Source organism: Ruditapes philippinarum, unplaced genomic scaffold, assembly GCF_026571515.1.
Source record: "Ruditapes philippinarum isolate M1 unplaced genomic scaffold, ASM2657151v2 ctg7035_1_1_1_1, whole genome shotgun sequence".
Lineage (NCBI taxonomy): Eukaryota > Metazoa > Mollusca > Bivalvia > Venerida > Veneridae > Ruditapes > Ruditapes philippinarum.
Window position 1 is genome coordinate 50,219 of NW_026851687.1, and position 19,805 is coordinate 70,023.

Sequence of the window (19,805 nt, forward strand, 5' to 3'; positions counted from 1 at the left end):
GGAGTTTTCCACAAAGAAGACTGTGATTTCGTTTCAGGTTCGTATAGACTAATCCATGTCTCATCAACAGTCACTATCCGTCGCAAGAAACGTACACCTTCCCTATGAAAGCGTCTGAGAAATTGATTGCATCACCGCACCCTTTCCACTTTTTGTTCGTCCGTCAACATTTTAGGAATCCACCTGGCACACAGTCGTCTCATATTGAGTTCATCATGAATAATGCGATGCACTGTGCCAATGCAACAATCCGATCTTTCGTGTATTTCACGAATTGTTATCCGACGATCATTATCACAGCGACGCGATTTGACGTTACGTTGGGACGTCCACTGCGTTTGTCGTCATGAATGCTTTGTTGGCCGCTTGGAAATCGGGCATACCACTTGTACATTGCTGTTTTCTTCATCGCCTGATCACCATATGCTTTTTGTAATCTTAACATTGTTTCTTTCTTGGAAAACCCGTTCAAAACACAAAATTTTATTGAAGATCGTTGTTCCGATGCCATTTTAACGCATACGCACTAAACAATATGGCTGCTTTACGCCTAAATGACGTCACACACCAATATGACGTCATGTGCGTAACGCCAACATATTGCGCGTAAATTATGCAAAGTTTGGTGAAAATCGCACGGTAAACGTTAAAATGCGACGTCATTATCAACCAGTGACCACAAAAGTGGGCCGGTAATCGCTACATGTGGTTACCATAACGACCGTTTGTTAACATATTATTCATGCCAGAATGGCAATATTTGCTGTATATTTTCAAAATATGTTTGTCTCTATTACTGTATAAGTTGTATTCAGCTAACTTGGCAAATAAGGAATTAGCGACACTTTTCCGCGTATTTATTGAACAGGCCTCGTAGTTCAATTGTTTATGAAGTTCTATGCTTTATAAGCTGAACGTTGCCCCAAAACCTGTAACCAAAGTGGTATGCCAACGCGGACACTTATGACACCAAGATGAGAAAGTTAGAAGGACAGTTGAGCTAATGCTTCCATCAGGCTCAAGTCTTTTTTTCATATACAAGTGACATGAGACCTTGCAATATTTTAAACTTTATTTGTTCCATGTTTGGTAACACAGAAAATTAATAAGGAAGTAATATTTTCCTCAACAGTCAGGGCATTTATAACAGTGCACACATATTATGCAGAGTATGAAATAGGTCAAGATTTGTGAAGGGAGAGAATATCATTCAATAGACTTACTCTGTTATTACAGGGCCGGGCCATAAGAATTCGTAGGGGGGGGGGGGTATGTTTGAAATGACCAAACTCCCCCTTTTGATGAGGGAGGGTCTGGCGGTTCTCCCAGGAAAAAAATGAAATTCATATGTTACCTTATGGCTTTTGGTGCATTTTATTTGCACATTTTGAAAATGTCTACATATTTTTCACAAAAATGAATTTTCTGCAAAACTGGAAGAAAAAAACTTAATCTACATGTATGGGAAAGCTATGATTTTTAATGAATTTTCCAGAGGGTAAGATATGCTTTACATTAACCATAAAAAGCGTGCTTTATGATCAAAGTAATTTAAATTTACATCACTTGCGCTTCAGTATTGAAAAACATTGCTGAATATATACGAAAAAATCATCATCGCATTCCATATTCAATAGGGGGCTATTTATAGTTCAAAAGTTAATGTATTTACTACTACGAATAAGTTTCTCTTTTATTCAGTATTATCAAGGCGCTTAAACTGCATCTACACTGACCAAGAGAACTAACTAGTGTCTGCATGTATGTAGTTAATCTAAGCCATAGTATTTAGTCTCGACTAATTGTAAAATGGAGAGGAAAGTCAGCTGGGGTCCAGGTTCAAATAAAAAAGGACTTAGATTTATATCATATTTTACTCTCAATGCGCTTTGTCTTTTTAATAGGTAAACAATTCAGGCCAGGGTGTCTGGGAAGGGGGCTTCAACCTTCAGCTCCCTGCCGTGTATCCGTGCCTGATATTATCACATAAGTCTATTTAATATGGAAAAATATCATAAATAAATGGTCAATTCAATTTTAATTTTCCATAAAAATGTTCAATTTGAGACATATCCTAGTCTTATAGCTGAACCGTACCTTAATATATTTGCAACAAACTTGTACGTATCGTATTTGTCTACAATATAGATCGAGGTCCAGTATGACTTACTTCATGATGCTGGAGAAAACATACTTGTTTCGATTCTTTTCTTTCGCTAATAAAGTTTTTTATGTCAGTTTACTGTTTAAAATAATAAAAGAATAAACAATATGCGATTTCAATGCTTTAATAATTTGTATGGGTCGTATTTCTATAGTTCATAAATAATAGTTCGCTGAATAAATGGTTTATGCATGTTATAAAGAAGTGTGCCACCCGTGGAAAAAGAACTGTCTTTGAAACCAAATCTCAGAAAAATGTACAACGACTGTTTTGTCTTACTGCCTCTTGTTCTCTTTCATGTTTTTGTTCAAAATTTATATTTTTGCGCCAATCTCTACTGTTAACATTAATATATTCACTTATTCGAAAACCTAGAAATAACTCTATTTATAATGGAAGGTGCCACTACTACGATTGTTTTAACTTTATTGATTTTCATTATAAACAATATGTTTTTTGAAAAATTTGCAATAGATATATAAGAAATATTGATAATTTTCAAACACATCAATTATTTTCACCTTAAACGGCAAAGTAATGATAGAAAAATAGAAATATCATGTTATTGTGTTATGTTCATCGATTAGTGTAAATTCCTCGCAGCTAAATCCGTAACGTGCCGAAATCCGGTGTTTAGCTAGGTTTTCCGGAAGTAAAGGGATATAACTCGGTCGTAACATTTTCCGTAGTACGTAATTTTTTTTTTGCAAATGAAGGAAATTAATATCTTAACACTTTTTACATGAAAATACTGCAGTTTGATGCTTGATCTGATCGTCGATAAACTAGGCCAGATTAATGGGAAAAGGACACTTAATGCCCCGGACTATTCAAGCCACACCCACCCTTCAAGCATGTTAAGATACTTCAATATTGAAATATTTTTATCGTTTCTAACATTAATTATCGTTCAACAGAAAAAAAATTGAAAATGTGTCTCAATCAAACTTCTTAAAAAGATGAGTGAAGTTTAGTGAAGTGAGGATTAAGTATCTGTAAAATGGCCAAAGTTAAAATGTCTGAGGAGTGACGTGTCTGTACAATCTCATTGATAAAAAAAGTGATTCTAAGCGGAGGAATCGTTATAATTTAGAAAATTATTTCAGTCACCACAAAAAGATATTTATTATACTTCCTAATGTTTTTACTAACATTTTTGCTCTATATTAAAATGTACTATTACTATTTTCTATATAACTTGTCGTTCTACTTTTTCTGCTTACGACTTTCATTCATAAAACCGTGTTTGGCTGTAAATCGGATTGGACAAATTACGATATTTTCTCGTTTATATGATATTCATTTGTTTATCATATAAGTCAGATAACTAACGATCTTTGCAAACAAACTGGAACATAAACGCTTTCTGCATATTTCGACATAATGGGTGTGCTTTATATGATTAAATCATGCACTATTTGTTAGATGTTTGGGACACTTTTTTTGATTGTAGACGTCGAAATTCCATGTGTAAAAGACATAGCTATGAACGCGCCTGAGGGCGTGTCCGTCGCAAAAATGAGTATAGTACACATGAATCCTGTAAAGATTATAACATATTTCTTTCATAAAATTTTCTACATTTTAGTATTATGATATATAAATGGCAAGGTTCAGCATTGGGGAAGATGTGTAAGCGGTCGGATAGCTCAGTCGGTAGAGCCGCAGAACGGTATTCCGAGGATCCCGGGTTCGAGTATTTTGTGGAATCAAACACTACACATTTCTAGTTCAAATATATAACATTTAATCCTAGATATGCTTTCGTTAAAATATTGTGTAAGGAATTTAATAAATGCTTAATCGATTTGATGAATTTATGTCTTCTGTTATATTTTTAGCCTTAACAATGAGATATTTTATGAGTATGAGATGGTTTATTGAGTCTATAGCGTTCAAAGGGAAATAAGTACAGTTTAAATTATAGAGCAAAGATTATACTTGTTATCCTTCAGACAAAATAACAACAACATACGCACTGCACAACAACTAGGAACATATATTTATACGATTACATGGTAATACGTATTTAGAAATAATAAAAATAATAATAACAAATATTTTTGCGATAAATGAATAGAATAAATTTAGGCATAATTATCCTACCGATTGTATCCAATTTATCTGATAAATCATCTTTATACAAATAAATCAGCTAAGTCAGATAATTAGTTGAACAACATATTTCATCACCCTTTTTTAATTATAGAACAGTATACAATTATTGACTAGTGAGCCATTGGATATGATGTGATATTCACCGGCAGATGACATATTGACCGAGGCGATAGCCGAGGTCAATATGACTTTCGGCGGTGAATATCACATCATATTCAATGGCTCACTAGTCAATAATTATTTTATTATATGAATAGGCTAAGAATTAAAAAACACACGAAAAAGTACAATCTTATATACATGTACAACTTTTGCCTCGTTGAAGCGCGGGAAAAAAGACACACGTGTTAGACGCGAACTCTGCGCATACAAAAGTAATTCAAGTTTAAACTAATCGATGCGGTTTAGCCTTTAAGTATAACAGTCAAGTAATGCTATTTCAATCGAGAAATATGCCATAAAGAATAAAACGCAACAATTTTTTTTAATTAACACACGTAATTAACAGTCTACAGTGTATGGTCATTGAATATGAGTCTTAATCTATTTTTAGAATTGTAAAATCCAATTCAGCCAGTAAATATGATACTACACCCAGTAAATATGATTTTATAAAAAAGTTCTGTTGACTACAGTTTGGACCAATTAGTTTGCATCTATTTTTAAATCATATTATAACATAAAATATTGCATTTTATTTCTTCTAAGATGTGTAATATTGGTCATAAGCTAGCATAATGCATGGTTCAACATCTTGATAGTTTAAGACTTTTTCTCCGTTTATAATTTAAAACAGCGCTCGAAATATATTAAATGAATTAGTCACAACGTGATTTAACTGTAGATTTAATTATATATGAACGCCTATTTGGGTCTGTTGCTAAATGAACTACTAATTATTTGAAACAAAAAGTCATAAAGAAATAAGGACATGTAACATTTTGAAATTACAACAAAATAAATATGTTCAATGAATGTTTTTTCGTAAAATATGAATTCTGGTAAAATATGTTAAATGTATGTAACGATTATATTCAATCTGTATTTCCCTACATAGGTCATATATTATAGAAAATAATTATGTCGTAGCTTGTGTAATTAAACGTCTCTGTATAACTGATCGTATTTGTGTCGAAACATCTAATTGCACCTTTAAAACATCAATATTGTAGAGGTTTATCAGGTCATAATCCTGACATACTTCTGTCTTTGTCCTGAAATACTTTAATCCGAAAAGAAGCAATAATGGTTACACAATGCAGTTTGTATCTTAGTTTGGGGACCTTTATGTTGAAAATATTTAAGAGTTAAATCGTATACATATACATGCAGATTTGAATGAATTTGTTACTCGCAACCCAGAGCATGCCCATTGAATAACTCATATTTTATTTAGGTGATTTAGTTTGACAATAGAGAAAGGGATGGCGATAGAAATATCATATTCAGATGCTCGTTCATTAGTTTTTTTTGTTGTAGGGTTTCATATTTTGAGATTAAAATTTCAATGAAACCAGAAATGTATATTGATTACTAAGATACAAGATTTGATTCTTAGTGATGTTAGTTAATATCAAAAACTTGGCCCCCTATTACATACTTATCATAAATATTCACTGCATAAATACAGCTAGGTAAGTAAGTTCTTAAGTGTCTGAGTTACAAACTAAATATTATCATTTTAAATTTTATAGGCATTTTAAAAATCACCATCTTTTATTTCAAAGTTTTGATGGAATAGCAACTATGTAACCCTTTTCTCATCTGTTTATTTTGACATAATGAATTTTACTGCGGGCCATCAGGCTAAAATTCATTCGTTACTGTAACAGTTAAACTGAATTAAGATATACTGCATATTGCAACATCTTATATCTTGATTTGTGAATGGCGACAATGTTGACCAAATCACCCTCCGACTTTTAGTTTCATTTAATCTCAAACCAATATAAATATGATGCATTGTATGGCAAAAAGGACTACATTATCTAGTCTCATGCCTTAATTTCGTCTCAATCCTACAGTCAACACCTGTCCGTTCTGTTTATGTCATGCTAGATGTACGTCAAGAAAAATGTATAGTTACTGTATCTGCTAATTTTCACCAACATTAAACGTTTGTTTTATCCAAATACAGTGTATCAAGAATACGTTTGGTAACGAATCCTGGCAACCCGTGGATACGTTTAGTTTGAAATATAATGACAAACCGTATGTCTGTCTTTATCATCTTAATAAAAGCCTGTCAAATGGCGACTGGTAGAAGTGTCATATCATTTTATTTTGATATGTACATCTCTTCTTTTTCAACTGTCTTTGTTTCTTAACTATTTCATTTTTAATCAAATGAAAAATTACTTCATACGTTTTTGAGATATTTTTTTTCTTAAATAAAAATAAATTAATGTCATTAAATTATTTTTTGGTCAAAGTTTATCATATACAAAGAAAACGCTATAAAATTCGGTGAGAAAAACAAGGCACTTTCTTAAAATTATTTGTTATTGGTCATTTTTGAAAATGCTTCTAAAGATAGAACATTTGGTTTCTTTTCAAAAATCGAAATGTTTTTTGTATGTGCAATTCTAAAAATGGTTATATAAATTAAGATCGAAAGGCAAAAATGAAGCTGAAGAAAAAACAAATTATTTTACTGTTTTGAAGTTCAGTACAAATGTATTACTTTTCTCAGTTAGCTTGTCCATCAATATATTTCTTCCTTATTCGTGTTCAGTAATGTTCAAGCTCCTTGTGGCTGAGGGATTGTCTTTTAGTGTTGATGCAAAAGAATTGCAGTCACAGTTAACCGAAAGAGCCGACCAAAAGTGTTCGAATAACTGGAAAAAATTCTGGAAACAAAGTGATCCCTCGGAAGCAACAAAATAACAGAAGAATTGCAGACTCGGTTTGATTGAGTCTGTACATGAGGGATAATGTATAAGTGCAACATCCCTCACGCCCCCTAGCACCGGCTTGAGCGGTACTCAATTCTCAACACTCTATAGTGTTGGCATCAATGATCCCGAAGGACAAGAAAATATAACAACACTGAAGTGAAGTACGGGGCAACTTTTTACGGCTGCCACACGGCACTTGACACCTGCTGTTGTGAAGTACAAAATTCTGGAAACAAAGTGATCCCTCGGAAGCATTAATCACAACAAAATAACAGAAGAATTGCAGACTCGGTTTGATTGAGTCTGTACATGAGGGATAATGTATAAGTGCAAAATCCCTCACGCCCCCTAGCACCGGCTTGAGCGGTACTCAATTCTCAACACTTTATAGTGTTGGCATCAATGATCCCGAAGGACCAGAAAATATAACAACACTGAAGTGAAGTACGGGGCAACTTTTTACGGCTGCCACACGGCACTTGACACCTGCTGTTGTGAAGTACAAAATTCTGGAAACAAAGTGATCCCTCGGAAGCATTAATCACAACAAAATAACAGAAGAATTGCAGACTCGGTTTGATTGAGTCTGTACATGAGGGATAATGTATAAGTGCAACATCCCTCACGCCCCCTAGCACCGGCTTGAGCGGTACTCAATTCTCAACACTCTATAGTGTTGGCATCAATGATCCCGAAGGACAAGAAAATATAACAACACTGAAGTGAAGTACGGGGCAACTTTTTACGGCTGCCACACGGCACTTGACACCTGCTGTTGTGAAGTACAAAATTCTGGAAACAAAGTGATCCCTCGGAAGCATTAATCACAACAAAATAACAGAAGAATTGCAGACTCGGTTTGATTGAGTCTGTACATGAGGGATAATGTATAAGTGCAACATCCCTCACGCCCCCTAGCACCGGCTTGAGCGGTACTCAATTCTCAACACTCTATAGTGTTGGCATCAACGATCCCGAAGGACCAGAAAATATAACAACACTGAAGTGAAGTACGGGGCAACTTTTTACGGCTGCCACACGGCACTTGACACCTGCTGTTGTGAAGTACAAAATTCTGGAAACAAAGTGATCCCTCGGAAGCATTAATCACAACAAAATGGACTCATGCATCTCTTAGCTCCAGCAGGTTACGTGGTTAAGGTTTGTACAAAATTTATTTTAGTTCGATTTTGTAGGAAGCTTATAGATACACTTTTGAATCCGTCCCTGGAACCAACCATTGAGTAATGAGTGTAAAGCTTCTTGCTAAATGAAACAACGATTTGCCCCTGACGGCGTTTGGACCCATAATGCATTTTTGACCCCTGGCGTGCTTTAAGTTTTTAACAACCGAGGTAAGCAAAAATCATCTTTCCTGTTTCGGTGACATATGACAGTAACTGTGTTGTTGCACCGTAAAACTAAAGAAAAAAAAACGAACAAACAAACAAGATATTCTTGAAATGTGCCTGATATTATTTAGCAAACGAGACGGTACACAATACTTTTTAATTGAAATTAAATTACGTCATAAAAAAATTTGAAAGTTGCAGGTTGCATCAAATATTGCATTTATATGTAAGTTAACACTAACGCATAATTATAAATATGATTTTAGCACAACATATGTAACGGATGTATATAAACGCGTGAGCATTATCTGAAATTAAAAAGACTGTTTCAAGTTTAAACAGCTATGCAACTTTACTAAAGTGCTTCAATGCTGATTAAACTTGACACAAGTGTTGACTGGACAATAGTCTTTGTAACGGCATGCTTAGTACGAGGGGACATACTTAATTCTATTTTTATGCATCTAAAACGATTCCAAAGTGCTGCAACTAACTTCTCAATGGATTAATATAGAGTCAAAATATTTCCAGCGTCGGTTACGCGTTACCTTAAGATCGACCTGGGGTATTTGTTAGTCTGTCTCAAGCCAAAAATCGTCAAAAATTGAGGCTCAAAGGGGGGGGGGGGGCGTTAAAAGGTGTGCATAAGAGGTAATGGAATAATGCGACACAATATATATATAAATATATTTTACTTCAAAAATAACATGTGATATTTAAAAAAAGAAATTAATATATTATAAAACAAAAATATCACATGCCATAATATTTAGGAGACTCCACATTTTTTTCCTCCTGCTTAAACATGATAAATATATATACATGTACACAAGTAGTCTGCTATAATGACATGAATGAGTAATTACAAAAACGAATATGTACTGAATAGCCGAGTATTTTTTCTCTGAACTGTTGCATAAAAGTCAGAGTGCAATGATAGCCCAAGATCGCTCCACTGAAGTTGAACGGACGAAACAATTTTTTTTTCTCAATGCTACACACCAAATAAATTTTTCCCTGCACTAGGCATTGAAAAATAAAGCCATAAATGTAAATGTTAAAGCATGTTCACAGTTTGTCCAAAGAAAAGAAAAGTATTTCAAAAAAATCGGCCTTGATATATGACTGTAGAAGTGAAACGCGAATAAAAATGGCAGATAAATGTTATGGTGGTAATTTGCGAAAACGCAAACGAACGGTATAGACTGACTCTTTGGCAATCTTGCATTTTCGCACCGGTTGTTCAAGATCATGCACACAACAGAAAGTGCTTATAAAACGATATTATTGTAAATAAAATGTTAATATCATGCTAACCAATTATATATCATCACTTTTGTATAAATCGACAACGCATTTATTGAACATCATTATTCAACGTATTGTGGCATATGACATATGCTAAATGAATCTGCTAAAAAAGCTAAAATACTAATATCAAACCACTATAATAAATAAAAATCAATTACAAAAGACACTTATTTTTGTTAGCATAGATATAAGTTTTAGAGATATTTTACGAATTTAGCATTCCCGGTTATATGCAATGAAAGATTTTTGGCTTTACCAAGTCAATACAAATTTATGGAGAATCTACGTATTCACCAGCTAAAGCATCTTTTGTACATTTCTGAGTTTTGTATGCAGAGAGTCGCAAAACAAAACATATATATGTAGTGTACACACATCACTGATCTAAGGTGTGCACTGAAAGTGTCATTTTCAGAAAATATTTACTAAAAATTGCAAGGGATATGCCTTCCTTTTAACATCTTCAGCAAGAACGGAATTTCTGTATTCTCATTCTTAATAGATACAAGGATTAAGAACACTCATCATAATTATTTCCTTTGTGAAACGTGTTGTGTCATTCAAGGTTTCAATCCAAATTCGATATCTGTAAGATTTATTGTTCCTCGCCGGCCAATCCTTCATCCCAAGAGTTTGCTAGTTCAATGTCATCTACAAAAATAAAACGTTCATTTTCGTGTAATACAACACTTGTTATAAAATGTTATAACTTGAAAATATGAGTCGAAAATATGACAAAAAGGTCAATACTCTTTTACGCAAAACTTGAGCAAGTCATCGGAAATCATAAAAATCAAGGGCCCAGTTTAAACCTCGATTAAACGCTCTCTCATGGGTTTCATGGCATTTTGTATTATTTATAAAAATGATATCGATAACAGTTATCATCAAAAAACATAGTTAAACTTACAATTTAATATTACTTTCAGAAAAAAACAACAACATTAAAGATTATTATTTATTTTGGTTGAATTCTTTCTTCAAGAAAAATATCTCTTGCATTCACTTAAAATAAATTAGAAACCATGAAATAAATGCCTTTTTAGGAATTTAAAGTTCCAAGTTTCATCTGGTTAAAGGTGAAATATTATGAATTTAATACCATCAAGAACCATTACAGTCCTATAATCATGGTAATGCAACAGCGGCGCAGTGCATACAATTTTACGAACGTTGGAATTTTATCAAAGACTAAAAAGTGCCCTATATAAATATGCTCCTTGTAAAAATCACCCAATCTTGATGTTAAATTTGCTTTAATTTCATACTACATGAAGTACTAAATGTTTCGTCATTTGAACTTTGAATTCTTGTGAAATCAAGTTACAAATGTTTGTAGTTGCAACGTTAATTTATTCATCAAAGCGTTAAAAAAACATCATGCGTCATCATGAACATGTCTCAACAACAAGGAAAGTCTCCTTCAGAAAAATCTAACATGTCTACCAGGACAAAGAAAGAAACGCTTCTTAAATATGTAGTTCATTTACAAACGTTTTTACGTTTTGCAGGCAGCTTGACGACCAAACATTCCGGTTGTTAATCAAAAGGACTGCGGATTATATGAACACATGATATTTTACCTATGGGTTCATAGCCAATATAATGTATTCAAATTCTTCTAATTTTGGGCGTTTCTAACGCAATAGCCAGTATGCATAGGAGAGATAATTAATTCAACTACGTCATCTTTTACAACAGTGGTTCATAAAAATCCCGGGGCCATATATCAAGGTCCGTTAATGAGTAGGCTCTTAGCATATTTTAAGCTAAAGTTTAAATCAATATACTGGTAATAAAATATATGATATAGATAATCAATGACCATTTTAAGTGCCACAAATTACTACAAATGTGAAAACCAAAGCAGTATATTCGTTTGTATTTTTGTTTGACACGATCACGGACTCGTGCATCCCGGATCACTGGTCGCGATGTTGTCCTGTACCATCATGTAGTACAAGAAATGACCCGGATGAAAGATTCTGTAGTATAATAAAAGCAGGTATATCCAGTTGGAAAAAAGCGAACTGTCTGTTTTCAGAGCAAACATGTTAAAATATCAATCCTTTACTGTGTCATTTCGATTACTTTATACTATATAATGCATTTGAAGACAAGTAAGATGGTAGTGTTTTGTTACCTTTTGGAGGCATGCTGCTTTAATGCTTAAATCGTTGTCACAACGTTCAGACCTACACGTATGCGCATTACTATGGATTCTTAAATATGCACGTGCTGATCATAATGTGATAAATATTGATATGTTTTGTGTGTTTTTGTTTGTTTTGTTTTTGTAAAGAGGATATATCACGCATCAATATAGTGTCTGCAATATGGACTTCAAACTTATACTATTGATTCTACCGTTTATATTGTGTTTCTCTTGATCATCCTCATAACTCCCCAAAAATTTCCTAGAGGGGAATTTGTGTAAACACTTCGTAAATTACTGTTATATGGACAATTGCTATTTGAACAAAAAGAAAAGTGTTAAAATGAAGCAATGCTTACCTGATGTTTTATATTTGAGATGACGGGGTTCTGAAAAGCCTTTGCAATTCTTAGCCTTTATCTCTATTATATAATCTGTACCAGGTTTCAAACCTTTGCACGTATATGACCAAATACTTTTAAGTTTACATTCAGAACCGACCTGCTTCTCCTTTTCGTTGTTGACCTTAACATAAAATGTTTGTTCATAACCGCCGTTAAATCCTTCTTTCCACTCAACTGTCATAGTTTCATCTTTGACTCCATCTACCGCCAATTGGAAGTCTTTGGGTGGATCTGGGCGACCTTCAAAGTTAATTGACGAGATTTTAATGTTGTTTCGTTATAAACATTAACAGACAATGTGTTTGTTACAATCATAGGTATCCGTGATTAACGGACGTTTAACATACAATGTGTTTGTTACAATCATAGGTATCCGTGATTAACAGACAATGGATTTGTTTCAATAAAAGGTTTTCGTATTATATTTACAACAACACTATCACTAACACAGCATCATCAACAACAACAACAACAAAAATAACAACAGAAACTGTATTTAGCTTAAGCAATTAGAACAAGCAAATGTCAGCATACAGTGAATTATACCATCAAAAAATCTTTATGAGGTAACGTGACAGATTGTCTGCTTAACGGGGTTGACATAGTGATAGTGTATTACTTCGTTTGTATTTTGAAAAACACTACAATCTCTCAGGGAATTTTACATGTTGGAATTTTGTAAGACTAAAACATATATTATAATCTACACTTCTTTAAAATTGTTTAAATTACGACACTTTAAAGACTGTATAGTCTTCATTAGAATCAGAGGAGTTAACTTATATTGTATGTGTACAAACTAAAGGTACTCTTTTATTCTGAATTTTTATAGACCTGAAAATGCCTTTTTATCTAATCTATCCTAATATCTACCTATTGCTGAAATACTGGAGACAAAAATAATCAAAGCGCTTAAAGCACAAGATATAATGTTCCAAGCGGGGAGCCACCTTTAAGCAATAATATTACTTAGAAAGTTGACCAGAAATGACTTCTGTGCAGGGTGAAATATGACACTCATTCCCTATATTTGACTGTTCTAGATACAAAGTTTTTTATTTGTTTTGTGGTGTGTAAGCAGATTTGGATCTAGCATAAACATCATTCCCTCAGCCAGCACAACCCAAAATAATCATATCTTTAGAGCCCTGAAAATCTTCTTATCGGAATCTTAAGTGACAGATTAGATTTCAATAAATAGATATAAATTCATCAACGCTCTGGTTTATATTAAACTTATCTTATCTTTTTAAACTGGTAAATAGCTTCTTAAAGGACTGATGATGTTCATATCTAATTCTAAAATTATTGTAGAAATAGAATTCAAGTATAAAATATAAGGACTGGACTGGTGTTTTGATTTGTCTGAGACAATTAACAAACATATTAAATCCTGCATAGTGTAATCAATGCATGTATTGTCATTTATTGATGTAAATATTAGTCTCATATATCTTATTATAAAACAAGAGTGGTAACTATTGTATCACAGTAACTGTTACTCTGATTTTTAAATACTTTAATGTCCCATCTGTATACAAATATATATATGTTTAATATTAATTATTATCAATATCTATGTCAATATCTATTAAATATGTAGAAATCCCTTTGAAATTTGGCCATCTTTCAACTGACTTTTATATACATGTATAATATGTAAATTTAATGATAATACTTTGGTAATGGAGGTCTGATTCTTTCTCTGATTCAATATGAACCTGGAGAAGTATACCTGTAACATTTATCATTATTTGCCTTTGGCTATCATGCTTATGATGAACTTGCAGTTTGGTGTTGTGTGATTGTTCCTACTCTATTTATCAATAAAATAAATAGATAATAAGAATGTTCATAATTTTATTACCTGTTAACCATAACCATAGTGTGGATACGCAGTTGGAATTAAGTCTGTAAACTAAGATGAAGAAAAGAACAGTCAAGCCATTTCGAAACACAGGCTACTTTTTCTTAAAATGAAGAAACATTTAATACCTCCAAAAATACCCTAAACAATAAAACTGAAAAATATTGCAACCTCAGTTTTATTTAGCCATGGAAGGTTGCGGTTATATATACACATAAGGTTCATAAATCATTCCATTTTTCAGATAAACTGTATCTAAAATTTAGTTTGTAAACATTATTTAGTTTCAACATCAATGAATGTTTAAATTTCTGAAATATAATATTTATATGTAAATTTATTGTTTTGAAATTAGTGAACTGACTTCGGTTTCATTGTATTTATTTAAATAAATAATTATACGGTAATTGATATATTTCAAAGAAGATTAGAGGCTAAATTACAGGTCTTATATGTTACGCACTTTGCAATTTACTAAATGTTTCTCTGGTGGTTAGCATATGATGCAGCCTCATCCTTAAATCAAGGGTTTATTGGTATGAAAGGTCACTCTTGACAAATGAAATATATAAAACTGTTCACTTATGTAGTTGGAAAATGTGTAAGCAGCCAGATAACTCAACTGGTACAATCCCCATATTGTATCTTGAGGGTCCCTGGTTCGAATTCTGCTCAGACTGCACAATATTCTTATCTTGTGATATATGGCGCAAATTGTGGGACTGAGTGATTGTTTATAGATGAGAAGTAATCTCTGAGCCAATACAAACTGTTTGGATAATTTTCAATATAGGATTCTAAGTATGTCACAGTAAAACTCTGTTTAATAATCAGGGCAGTAAATTATATCTTATTTGTTAGAGGCTCAGTTGCTAGAATGGTATTTAGAGAGTCAAAATTCTCCAGACAGGCTGCATATCTTTCTCACGCCCAATATGGGGTTATCACGGTTCAAGTCATTTTTTCAGTGTTCCAACAAGATATTTGTGGATAAGTTTCATTATAGCGAAAAGAACTAATCACTGTTTAGAAGAGGTAAATGATTCGAATCACGATCAGGTTGCATTTTATTTGAACACTGTGATTTTAATGAGCATTTATAGCTTATCATTTGCTGTGTTGCATATATTAATGAGCATTTCTTTAATTTATATTTTGAAATAGTAAGTGTTTATAAATTCGACTTTATTTTCATAGTTGACAGTGTAACAGTACTAAATTTGACTTCTATTTTTCGAGGCACGTATAAGTTCGCATTTAGTTGTCTGCATGTAATGGATGCTTAATCTTATTGGTAAGTTTTATTTCACATAGCCTTTAAGGATATATTGTAATACCAAACAGGTTTTGCGCGATTTTTAAAAAATGAAAGCTGAATCTATATGGAGTCCTCCTCGTTGACATTAAGCACCAAATGGGCCTCGTGTCGTCTTGGATTATTTTCAGGTGTGAGAGGTAGTTAACTTAGTTGATCTTTCTGGCGCCTTGTATGGAAATACCAAAAGATACGAAAAACGTTAAAGATAAAGAAATATATGTAACAGAGTCTATATGGACATTAAAATGAAGATGTTAGACAGTCAATATTTATATATAAATGTTAAGTGCATTTTATCATATTAAATTCATATTGAGTTTAAATCTTTGATACTCTGTTTCGTTTAGTATAAATGCTATGACCAAAATTCACTAATTGTCCCACACTCCACCCCGCCACTGGGTGGTGGGGGGGAATTATGAGGTTGACTAGTTTCCCCACTTTCCCAATGTAGCATGCTTACAGTGTGTACCCCGACATGACCCAGCATAAATGGATGTCATAATATTTGAGCTGACAGGCTTTTGTCTTAACATCACACTGATGATCATGGAATATGTAGGCCTACTGTTCTGATGTGGTTCTCACTTTCGTGTAAAATAATTAAAATCTCTTATCTATTTCTTTCGCAGCTATTGCCATGACTCTATCATTGATTTGCTAAAGCTTCTATCATTTTTTATATTTTTGCAAAGATCCTGTAACATAATTTTTTTTATGGTTTTATATCATAAATATGATGCTCAAAGTAAGATTTATTAATTTTGTAAGTTACAAAAAGCATTATTTATAAAGATATAGCGAATTTAACATTTAATGTAAATAAAGGCAGGTAATAAAAAATTATTTTCTATAAAGTCTAAGTAGAAATGAATGCACACATTTTAATGATTACATATGATATGTACAAATATTTGCAGTACATAAATTAACAAATTGTTTTATAAGCATAAATATATACATATATATAATTTCACTTTAGTGTGGTATACAACCGCAATACAACATACAGGATTTTTAACCGCCGGCCTAAAGTTGTACGGAACCGAGCGCGCAACTACGAAACACCGATGGAGACATTTCAACTTTACAATTTCACGATCACGATTTAAACCTCATGAATTTACAATTTTAACTTCACGAATTCACGATTTCAACCCTGCCAGCGCAAGCTCTAAATTAATTAAAGTCTTTGTTCGAAGGACATCAATATTTTCAGTTTCTGTGATACGTGTTTTTGTGTGCTATTTCTATGCGTGAATCATAATTGAAGGCGTTGGAATACTAAAATTTTAATGGTGGTTACTATGTTTTAAAGTAAATTAAATGTATGATTTTGTATCAGGATATGTCTCAAATCTTTAAAAACGTATGCAAGTTTTGCTATCGCTGAACGTAAACAAAATGCATATTAAGCATAACTTAATGTCACGAATATTTAATTTGCTTCACACAATTAATTCAAATAGAGTTAAACAATTAAGGAATCATGCAATGGTATATATAATGAATGCTTGAGAATACCCGGAAATTATAAGTCCGAACATTTTCATGCTATCTTCATTAATTCAGGCCTTTTTTCCCCTATCCCAAGGGTCTGAATATGGGCCCTATTCCCCATCCAAATTATGTTTTTTCCCAATCCAAAAAAAATATTCCCAATCTAGAAGTCGGCAATTTGAAAGAAAATGTAGCGCATTTTCAATTTTGGTGTCGCGAAATTAGCATCACGGTACATTTTCATGTTTTGTGAATAAAAACAGGATTTTTAATTGATATCAGTTTACATTTGTACACATTTTTGCCTGTCCTTGTATTTTTGATATGACATAAAAAGCTGAACAGTTTAGGTAAGATTAATTTAGATTTATTTTCTTGAATACTAGAATATTTTTCCAAATTGGCAAATTTCACGACAAATTTTTTCCAAAATTGGTAAATTTTACGACACAAATTTCCCAAATTTGCTATGTGGCATTTTCCCTAAATAGAAGAAAAAAGGCCTGTAATGTTATACCTATATAAAATCCATGTTATGAGTTCCATTTGTTGTAAAGTAAAATATTATTTATTTTATGTCGTTCAGTACCAATTAAGTCAACCTGATATAACCATGGTAAAGCCACAGCAATTCAGCCCAGGAAACACAAAGTGCCTAACATGATTTACCGCAAATTGATGTAAACTCTGAAAAATGTCATTCTAAAAACGTCCGTCATTAAAATACGATATTGTTGTGAATGCATGTACATGTATTTGTAGTCACAACTAATTTGAAAATGTTGTCATCAAGATTTCGGAAAGTCCATACTCGAGTATCTAGTTAGTTGAACAAAACTCTGTGAGTGGCCTACTCGTTTTTAGACAGCTAAAGATAACACAGGTCATTTGAGGAATGGAAGGCTGAAAATGGTCTTCGTCGCTGTGTCGATTTCAATAAGACATTAGTGCTTGGTCGAATTTTTCACAGGATATTTTAATACAAAATTGTAACCGAATAATTGCATTTATTTAGGCTTCTTGGACCTATATATTGCTTTCATCATATTGAAAACTAATTTTAAAAATAAATAAAAGTGAACAGAATTCATGTTGCAGAAAAAATTGCCTCTAAGTAGATAAGTAGTTTTCTACGGTTAACTCATAGACAACTACATTAAGTCTATTTTTATATGCATTCGTGTAATGTAAACAATTATTTCAACGCGCACATTTTTTATTTAAATAAATGTTACAATATTAATGTAAAATAAGGAAAAAATGCTTCCACATCAACGTTAAGAGACAACCGAAATAATTCATCAAATGGATTATTCACGGAATACGAAAATTCACTTCGAAAAAATGTTTCAATGTGCTGTTTTACTAAGAACAATAGACAAAAAAAGATATTAAAATGAAGTACTGAAAATAACTAAAACTCTATAATAAAATAACTTTATAATATAAGAACAAATACAATGAGCCATGCTTACCTTTCGTTTCACAATCTTTTAGAATACGAGGATCTGCTTTCCCTTTTATGTTTTTTGCATATAATTCGATTTCGTAAGTAGAACGAGGTTTCAATTTTGCGCACTTAAATGAATAAGGACTTCCATTTGTAGGTAATGACTTGACTTCATGTTCTTCTCCGTTGTAGTAAACAAAAAATGTTTGATTATAACCGCCGTCATATCCTGGTTCCCATTCCACTATAATACTTTTGTCTGTGATGCCATCATCTGCAATTCTGAAGTTCTTTGGTGGGTCCGGGTTGCCTACAAAAATGAATTGATAGAAATGCTGATTATCTTGCGCTACTTATTCTTCTACTGTTCGTCTATGATATGGCAATAATAGATAAAACACCCAGTGAATTTTAAAATCATTTTGATAATTCATATTCGTATTGTAATAAATAATACTTTAAGTTAATATAACAACAACGAAAATTGTAGTATTCGGGGAAAAGGGTGTGTTATTACAAAATGAATATTGGACCTTCTCTGACAAAGTTATTGAGGTTGTGAACGACTTTAACTATCTTTGCACTGTCATTAACTATACTTGTAGTTTTGTTGTAAACCAGTCACATTTGATTGGTAAAGCTTGTAAAGCAATGAACATATTATTGTGTAAATGTAGTGAATTCGATCTGAAACCCAAACTATTATATCATTTGTTTGACTCCTTTAAATGACCTATATTGAATTATGTTTCTAAAAAAGGGTTATTTAAAGGCTAACAAGAAAAACGTCATAAAAGTCATCTAAGATACCCGTCCGAAGTAAAACTGCCTGACTTGCATATGTTATATCTAGGTTTTCGATACATATCGAAAAGTTAGCAATGCTTGTATATCAATGATACGGTAATTTCTTGTAGCATTTCGTAATTATAAAAAATGAAAAATAAGCATATTTATATTGATGTCTTTTCAAAGTAAACTTATAAGATTAAAAACCTTATTGTTGGTCTAGTTATTTTGGAGAAAATATGTATTGTAAAGTAAAAATCAGTAAGTATTTATGTAAAATAAACTGTTCACTAGAAAATGTAATGAGAACTAAATGCAGTGTAAAATGTTTTGTGGTAAACAGAATTTAAAAGCACATTAGGACTAAGAAATGATATTTTTCTTCTTTTGAAAGGACATAAGCATAAGTTTTAGAAAGTTTAAATAATTACTTAAGAGCTTCTTATATGGTAATCAACCGAAGAAAGTAGTGGTGAATAC

At 32.5% G+C, this 19,805-nt stretch overlaps 1 protein-coding gene across 1 annotated transcript in view; it reads right to left on the reverse strand.

Annotated features, from left to right (window-relative positions):
• Positions 1 to 11,583: 11,583 nt before the first annotated feature.
• The window catches only part of LOC132736983 (protein sidekick-1-like), a gene marked incomplete at its 5' end in the record, with an annotated part of 31,287 nt that continues 23,065 nt past the window's right edge, over positions 11,584 to 19,805 (reverse strand). Inside the window, 2 exons of the mRNA XM_060724212.1 lie at positions 11,584 to 12,641; positions 18,562 to 18,846. Coding sequence (XP_060580195.1) covers positions 12,313 to 12,641; positions 18,562 to 18,846 — 614 coding nt within the window. The remainder of the gene's footprint in view (positions 12,642 to 18,561; positions 18,847 to 19,805) is intronic.